This window comes from Theobroma cacao, chromosome 2 (assembly GCF_000208745.1).
Source record: "Theobroma cacao cultivar B97-61/B2 chromosome 2, Criollo_cocoa_genome_V2, whole genome shotgun sequence".
Taxonomy (NCBI): domain Eukaryota; kingdom Viridiplantae; phylum Streptophyta; class Magnoliopsida; order Malvales; family Malvaceae; genus Theobroma; species Theobroma cacao.
This window is the reverse complement of record NC_030851.1, coordinates 35,270,567-35,279,484: the sequence shown is the minus strand read 5'-3', so window position 1 is coordinate 35,279,484 and position 8,918 is coordinate 35,270,567. Positions and strand designations below refer to the sequence as shown.

Genomic DNA, 8,918 nt, shown 5'->3' with positions numbered 1-8,918 from the left:
AATTAAGATAATTTAGAGATAACACTTAACTTTGACCAATCAAAATTCAAGAATTCAAAATCCGACCAATCAAAAGACTTTCAATAAGTCATTATAATTTATCTTTAAATAAATTAAAATAATTTATAGATAATTCAAAGAGACTACATTTTCATCAAAGTCTCCCACCTAACATTATAAATAGGGGACTCCTCCAAGCTATTTTGATTCATTTGGAAGCATTCGAAGTTTAGGAGGCATTCGAAGATTGAGAGCATTTCGGAGATTGAGAAGAGTAAAAGATTTTTGAAGTCAAGATCAAGTGGTAGCAAAGTTCGTGATAAAGATTAAGTCGTGAAGATCCTTGAAGTGAAGATATCAAGTGTTCGTGATTAAGATTAAGTCGTCAAGATACTTCATCAAGATCAAGTCGTCAAAGCCCTTAAAGCAAAGATGTCAAGTGTTCGTGATTAAGATTAAGTCGTTAAGACATCTGAAGCGAAGATCAAGCGAAATTCTTGATCAAGATATCAAGTGTTTGCGATTAAGATCAAGTTGCCAAGACCCTAGAAGCAAAGATCAAGTGAAGTTCGTGATCAAAACTAAGTCCGAATTCGTGACTTTTGAAGACAAAGTGAAGAAATTAATCAGATAAATTTTCAGAGATTATAACTCATATCATGAAATATTTGTATTTGTCTCGTAATTTTCAAGTCAAGAATTTTCGACGAGAAATTTGTGTTTACAATATTGAAACCTTTTGTTTATTTCAAGATGAATGGAAAATCTTGAACCATTTATTTTCTTCCCTCTGCAACCAAAACTTGAAAACCGTTTTCTTCCCTGCAGTTCTTTTTCACTTTCTTTTTCCATCTCTTTTTTCATTTTCTCTTTATTTCAATTTTGCACCAAAATTAAAAAAAATTGAAAGCTTTTGTTTATTTCAAGCTGAATGGAAAATCTTGAATCATTCTTTTGCTTTCTCTTATTTAAATTTTTTTATTATTAAGATTTTTAGAAGGGAAGATGAGTTAACAAAAAACATTGTTCTGATTTTGAATGGTTTAAAGGGCATGAAAAAGCTAGATAGGTAGTGTTATGGATGGCATGAGAGAGAAATTACGAACATCTAATTTGTTTGAAATGGAGGTTTCGATTTTCTATGTTTATTTTTATTACACTATTTAATTTTAATTGTTAATTTTTGAATTTTGTTCTTTTCTCTGAGCATGGTCGAAATCTAGCATTGGTATCAAAGCCACCTTGCATTTGCTTTGGATTGAATGATGTTTAGTTGTTGCCAATATAAAAAAATAAAATTTTCCTTAAAACCTTAATTCAAATCGACATGTATGTTATAATTGTCAAAATTATTTTGATTAATTTTAACATTCAATTCCAGCAAGTTAATCATGATTTGAAACTTGATTTTAAGTATTTAGATCTTGATTTGAATCAAAAGTTGACTTTTGATATTTTCATTATCATCATCCTTACAATTGCTCAAATTCAATAATTAAACTTCTTAATTATCATAAATTAAATATGAGACAAAGCATTGGACATAAATAATTAAATTAAAAGAGGGTAAAGGGTATGTAGGTGCTGAAACAACGTTTTCTCTGGATCTTTATATTTCATTTTGGTAATCAAATCAAAGTAGAGAAGAGAGAAATGATGGGAGATCATGTACACAATTATGCTTTAACATGGACTTGTACAAAACAAATAGTAAAAAGGAAAATAAGAGAAAATTGTGATGAGAAAGCTGAAAAAGGAGGACAGTTGGCAACTCAATCAATCCAAACATCTTTGTAACGATTGACTTTTTCTAACATATTCCGAATCCCTATAGCTACCTCAAACTCGCTATTTCCCTGTTGCCCTTTTTTACTTATACTCAAGAGCTAGGTACAACTTTTACTATGTAATTGCATTGAATCAGAAACCAAGTATTTTTCATGAAAAATAAAGGACATTAAATAAAAATTTGTTTCTTAAAAAGACCAACTACAAAGCAACTGTTAACTGCATCCTAAATTATCATAAAATATTTATTAGCCCTTGTCAAATGTCAAATCATATACTATAACTCCACATGTTGAAGATAACTAAAGCTCCATTAACTTAGCCTTTGAAAAAAAATAAAGGGCTTCATTAGCTTAATGGATAATTCCCTCTATTTTTTTTATTTGATTTTAATGAAATTAAAAAATGATTTCACGTTTTTTACATTAATATTTTATTTTTAAAATTATATATATTCACTTAATATTAAAAAAACATGGAATATCAATTTTTATATATTTTTTACAATGAAAGAGATATAAATAAAATGGGACAAAAAATAATAAGTTATTAAATTGCTTTTGGAATGTCATGATTACCATATTGAAACGTGATTAGTGAGAAGACGACCTATGAATATCAAGTTATAAACATTCAAAACTTATTTGGAATTTCAAAAGTTTTGCGGTGAGGGAATAAAAACTCAAATTATATCATTTATTGGTATATATAATCATATAATTATTGAGATTTATGATATATATATATGTATTTGTATATATATAAGTGATGGCTTTGCTTAATTTATTTTAATTTCTCATGTTAATTTGTCTTATATTTAAAAATGAAAATCTCATAAGTTGTAAGAAGAATTTCTAATTTGGACGAAAAAGAAATTCATACCATATATATATAAAACAAATTTGTCCAATTGATTGTAACTTTTGCTACTTACAACTAAATTATATTTAAGTTTGAACATAAAAAGGTAATTTAATTTATTTTGAAAAAGTTAAATCTAAAGTTAGAATTTTATGGTATCGTATTCCAACGCATAATGTACTAACACATGGGAATCTTGTACAACGAAAGAATGGTACAAAATTTAGACCTTGTGCATTAAAAAGAATCTTTGACATTCGTCACATAGAATTTATACATTTAAACTTTATGACTTTGACAATTTTAATATTTTGAATGTATGTGTGAACATCGACAAGCTTAGATTAAATCATTCTTCATTTTTTTTTTCTTATGAAGTGATACGTAACAATAGTAATTACAATTATGATTAAAATTCAATTGATTTATAATTAAACAATTTTTTACTTATTAAATAATTAAATTATCACTTTTCAATTTAAATAATTCTTAGTTATTGTATAAATAGTATTAACAATTGTACATAGTAGTATCAAACAATAATTAAAATTCAAATTAAAAAGTAAGCACAATTAGCAATGAGATAAAGTCTAATCTTGTTTCTAAATTACTATTTTAAATATTTTTATTATAAATATTAATAAAATTTATCTAAATTGAAAATAAAGAATTTTAATTACATTGAATTACTTTCATTAAAAATGTTTGTCCTAATTCTAATAAATATTGAACAATCTACAAATTAATATTACAAAATATATATTATTTACACTTCAAACTTTATAGTTAATGTTTTTATTTAAATATAATTATTATTAAAAAAGAAATAAAAAAAAGAATTCACATGTAGGACAACAAGTACTGGTTGATTTAAAATGGAAAAATAATTAAAATATAATACTAACTATAACATAATTTTAGCCTAAATAAATTAATATCATATCTTTCATCATTCAAAAATTTTATTTATTTTTTATATCCAACAACACATTTATTTTCTTAAATAAAAATAAAAAAGACAATAAATTAATACAAAATTGAACAGAATCCACGTTCGGTAAGGGTGAGATTAAACTTGGGTTGGGAAATCGAGCAATAGAGCGTGGACAGGACGCTCCAGAGATTGGCGAGTAGGGGGATCTCATGATGACAAATATTAAAAGGATTTTGTTTCTCCTGAGGGTGGATGATGATCAATGTGCATCATCATAAAAAAGAAAAATAAAAAAAGAAAAAGGAGAAAAAGATGCTTTTATTATCAAAATTATCTCTCTCTCACTCCACGCAAAGTCAACGCCTTTCTCTCGCCCACTACTTTTTGTTTAACTTTTTGTCATTTAGTGCAGTGCTGCTTAGCAATCGTTCTTTCCCCTCCGCGTGTTTGCTCTTTCACTGCTCACCCCTCCGCCTCTCTCTCTCCTCGGCTTCTTATTCTATGTGCTCGTTCTCATTTACTTCTCTCGAGACCCCCACTGCCCCTCACTCTCATCATCGTCCATTCCTACCCTGCTATAATCACCTCCCTTTGTGTGGTGATTGTGATGGGCTCTCTAAGGACATAAGAATACACCGTTCCTTTTTCTTTTGCAATAACTATGGTCGGTTCATCTCTTTTGCCTACTAAAATGCAGGACTATTATCAAAATGGGAGTTGAACTACAATTGTAAATTAAATAAATTTATTAGGCGTGGCACACAAGTTGGCTCATTTTTAGGTTTTGGTACACTAATTACTAATGTTATTGAATGCAAAGTAGTAAAAGTTTGAAGGCAATTCATTGCATTCAATGTTAATTAGCAATGAGCAAGATTTAATGCACTGAATTAGTATCAATTTCAAGACGTGATTTTATTAAAAATCCCAATTATGAACTTAAATGAATTTTGACTGGCACACGTGTCTCAATGCTATAAGTGGAGTTCATGATGGAACGAAATGGAGGGTGACATGATAACATTGCTAGCAGAATCTAAAAAGAATTGATAAAGGGCCAAAAAGCAACCTGGGAACAGGGGGGTGCGCAGGATAAGAGTCAGCAGTCCATGGACTCTTCCCCCTCTATAAAACAGAGTCACCCAATTTCACCATTTTCTGAAGGTCAGCGTCACTCATTCCCATAAACACCCCTCCTTCCAAAATCATAAAATATAAAGAAAAAAACCCACTTCTTTTTTCTTCAGCTTCTTCCGTCTCTGATCTCTCCCTGAATTCCTCAGACTGAATACTGCATTTACTCTCTGAAAAGAAAACTAATTAGAAGTAGAGTAGGAATTAAGAATGGAGGGACTGCCCTCTGGTTATCGCCCCAACGTTGGTGTCTGTCTAATCAACTCTGATAATCAGGTACCCCTTTTACTTTTTTTTTTTGGTTTTCTGTTTTTTTGTTTGTTTGGTTGGTTTTTTTTTTTTTTATCTGAGCTTCTGAAAGCAGAGGGGATTGAGCTGGCTAATGGCCTGAAAAGATCAGACAGTCAGAAAAATTAAAATAATAATAAAAAGAGGAGTTGAAATCAAGTTATCTAATTAACGAAAGTCAAATTTGGATGTCTGTGTGTGGATTTTCTGGATTTTTTCTTTTTTGAGATAAATTATTTGGAGATAATTGATAGAGATGTACTGTTTGTTTATCAAACTGTGTAGAATATGAAAAAAAATGCATCTGGGCCTTGGACTTGGGAGCCTGAGCTTAAATTAATTCAAGTTAAATTTACATTTTGTTATGGAAATTTGTGTTTTTTAATGGTTGTTTGAGGTTTGTTCCTGCAGAATATATGGGTAGAGAAAGCTGAAAATTCTTCATTTTGCTGCTTGCAGGTTTTTGTAGCTTCCAGATTGAATGTTCCAGGAGCCTGGCAGATGCCTCAGGTACTACCCTGTTAGATGTTCTATTTTTTGTTGGACTCATTGCTTGCTGAAAACTTCAATTCTTAGTTAAAACTAGAGCACTTTTCTTTTTCTTTTTTTTTTTCTTGTTGGCTGTTCTGAGTAATTACACAATTTATTTCCATAATATTACTCTTCCTAGACCCTAATGGGTGAACACTATTACTGTATGGCTGACTTCAACTTTTTTGCCTTCCAAGTGGAGCCCTTTTTTCATCATTCTCTGTTTCATAACTGTATGCTTCTATGTGTTTTACGAAAGTGTATTTACAGTTCTTTGTGAGTGTGCATATGACTCTTTAAAAGAAATGCTTTGCCAGTCAGTTGTGTTTATTTTCTTCCAAGTTGAATGTCTTTCAAGATCTTTCATGGTAACAGAATAAACGATTCCTTCCTTATCTTACTGCGCATTTTTTTCTTTTTCTTCTTTGTGACATTCAAAAACTTGATTTTGGTTTAACCTGTGATGACCTTATTTCTAAAAAGTGCATGTATATTTTGGCTAGCTTAATTGATTATAAAGTTTGGTATTTTACAAACTCAGGGGGGTATTGAAGATGGTGAGGAGCCAAAATCTGCAGCAATTAGGGAATTGCGAGAAGAAACTGGAGTAGCGTCTGCTGAATTTATTGCTGAGGTTTGTTAAAAAGATGGTGTTGTTATGCTACAGTTTTTTATGCAGGACTTTTTATACACGGCTATTGGCAGAAGCACATCATGCGTGTCATTCTGGTCTTTGTTAATTTGTCATTTTAAACTTCAGAGGTTTGACCATTGAGTTGAATTATTATTTCCAAAGTCACTGCTTATTCATCCATAGTTTTGCATGGTATATTTAAAGTCTTGGTCATGTTTCAAAAATCAAAGAAGTTTGGATCAAGCTAAAGAAAAGGAGGATAGAACAACATTTTCTCTCTTCATGTATGGTCTACAGAAATAAGAGAACCTGACACATGGTTATTTCAAATTGTACAATCACTGCAATAAAGGTACTAGATATAAAATTTCCTACTAAAAATTCAAAGCAGTATTTGTAATATTCCAAGCAAGACTTTAGTTTATACTATATCCTCCATTCTCTGCTACTTCCTTCTTTCTTTTCCCAATTGCTGCTGTACATCTAATCAACACTCCTGGTTTGGCAGGTTCCTAATTGGTTGACATATGATTTTCCTCCTGCTGTAAAGGCCAAAGTGAATCGACTCTGGGGAGGTGAATGGCATGGGCAGGCACAGAAGTGGTTTGTTCCTCCTTTCTTCCTTTTCCTGTCTTCCTTTGTCCAACCACCCACATCCAATGTAGTTTTATAGTTTAGGCTATTGGCCACAAAATTCTCAGTGCATTCAGTGCATTTAGGGCATGCCTACAGTGCCATACAACTGAAAAACAGAAACTATATGATGAATTATGTGGATACTTGCATGGGTTATCTGGTAATGGTTGACCGTTTCTTGAATTAGCTCGCATGCTTCCTTTAGAACCTTAGAGAAATAATGTTGTTTTGATGGGTACTCTCATGTCTCAATATCCTATTTGAAGCAACATTCTGTTCTATTTCATCTGATGGGAGTGATATCATATGTGTGGGATATGGGTACATATAAAATATATTGAAGTAAAATGTTTTGAATTTCATTCCTGCTAGAGCTGCTAATATAAGAAATGCTTATGGATTCTGTTGTCCGTTTGTGTGTGCGCTAATGGAATGAGTGTGAGATATGATATAACTTTTGTTCTTTTTCTTTCTAGTAAATTTGGTAACTCTGAAAGAGAGCGAGTGAGCCAAGCTTCAAAACACTAATTATTTTCTATCAGGGATGAGTGGCTTCAATTAATATATAAGAGTCGGAAGAACCTCTATAATTGAACTAAGGACTAGTTTATGATTAAATTCTCTTATATTGGATTTTTGTATGGAATTGCAAGGAGCAGTTAATCAGTATCAGCTAAGAAAAGCAGCTTTAGTTATGCTTTTTGTCCTCATATGGAGTTAGTGGCTAGCATATGCATATGCCCTCTAAATTTGGAAACATTTTGGTTAATATTTTTGAAGTATGTTTCATTACTTTGTCAGATAGTTTTGATGCTTGTGTGTGTGTGTGCTATGCTTGCATCTTTCTCCTGAAAGGAAGAGAGACCGACTGCATGAGTTATCAAAGCAGTTGAGAGGCATGAAATGCTTGTTTGTGATTAATGTGGTATTTAAACTATGATCAGCACAATCTACAAATCTCTGGCGATTTTCTTTCTCCCTCTCCTTGTGAAAACGTGTGCATGAAGCCTGTGCTTTAAAATTAGAAACAGCTGTTTGCTTCTTTAATTTAATTATTTAATTTCATTATTATGCTGTTCCCAATTTGATGGCTGTAGTCATTTTTACCTAAGGCCATGAAATGCATAGGAAGAAATAATAAGAGTTTGTCTTGTTTTCATATGACTTATGGTCTCACAATAGATAGGGACAATTGACAGGTTTCTTATGAGATTAACAAAAGATGAGAGTGAGATCAACTTAGCAAATGGAGAGGCAGACCCAGAATTTGCTGAGTGGAAATGGGCAACCCCTGAAGAAGTTGTGGAGCAGGTATTGTGCAGTAGCAGCATTATGAATTACTATCATATAAGTTTTACCAGTGAGTATAAGGCTTACTAAGATGTTTAAACAAAATGGGTTGCAGGCAGTGGACTATAAAAGGCCGACATATGAAGAAGTTATGAAGACCTTCAGGCCTTACTTTAGTGACAATAGCAAAGCCGCAAAATGTAAATCGACAAAATGGTGATATGCTATGGTGTGTTTTTGTAGGTTTCTCTCTATGGGCTTTTTTTCCTTTTTGTTGGTAGTGATTATATTTGGACTCTCTTCATCCATCTTTGCTCTCTGTAAATGGATATGGAAGTTAGAACTTCAAATTTAGATGGTTGTTTCTTTGTAATAATAATAAAAAAAGTCATGCTCTTGGTTTTTGATTGGAGTTTTGCAAGTTGAGCCATCTTATGCTTCATCTCTTTCGTTTCTTCTCGTGTAGCATAGCGTGGAAATTTCCTCCAGTGGCTTTCAACATGTTATTTACAAAAGATATTTTAGAAAATACCCATGCATGATACATTTCTCAAAAAGTGAAACAAAATTAGGGTAACATGATGAATTTTATTTTATTTGTTATCTTAAATAAAATAATAAATTTGTACCTTATCTCTTTTTAAAATCAAAACCAATTGAGTCAGTTGGAGGAAATAACCAAAAAGAAAAAAGAAAATTAGTTTGATTTAAAAATTAATGTTAATTATATCAAATTTTTTATTTAACCTTACCCAATATGTTGGTTTTTTTTATGCATATTATATATATATATATATATATAATATATATTATATATATAAA

At 31.1% G+C, this 8,918-nt stretch overlaps 1 protein-coding gene across 1 annotated transcript; it reads left to right on the top strand.

The window, feature by feature from the left end:
• LOC18609779 (nudix hydrolase 25) lies at positions 4,635-8,517 on the top strand. Its single transcript, XM_007045083.2, has 6 exons — positions 4,635-4,993; positions 5,465-5,515; positions 6,078-6,170; positions 6,679-6,773; positions 8,006-8,117; positions 8,212-8,517. Exons 1-6 carry the CDS (start codon positions 4,928-4,930, stop codon positions 8,314-8,316), a joined length of 522 nt encoding a protein of 173 aa, XP_007045145.2. The 5' UTR covers positions 4,635-4,927; the 3' UTR covers positions 8,317-8,517.

Excerpts from the sequence above, each read along its gene's own strand:
- LOC18609779 (XM_007045083.2), top strand. The coding sequence starts at position 4,928 with ATGGAGGGACTGCCCTCTGGTTATCGCCCCAACGTTGGTGTCTGTCTA. Across the intron at positions 5,516-6,077 it reads GAGCCTGGCAGATGCCTCAG|GGGGGTATTGAAGATGGTGA; the intron begins GTACTACCCTGT and ends TTACAAACTCAG. Across the intron at positions 8,118-8,211 it reads CTGAAGAAGTTGTGGAGCAG|GCAGTGGACTATAAAAGGCC; the intron begins GTATTGTGCAGT and ends AATGGGTTGCAG.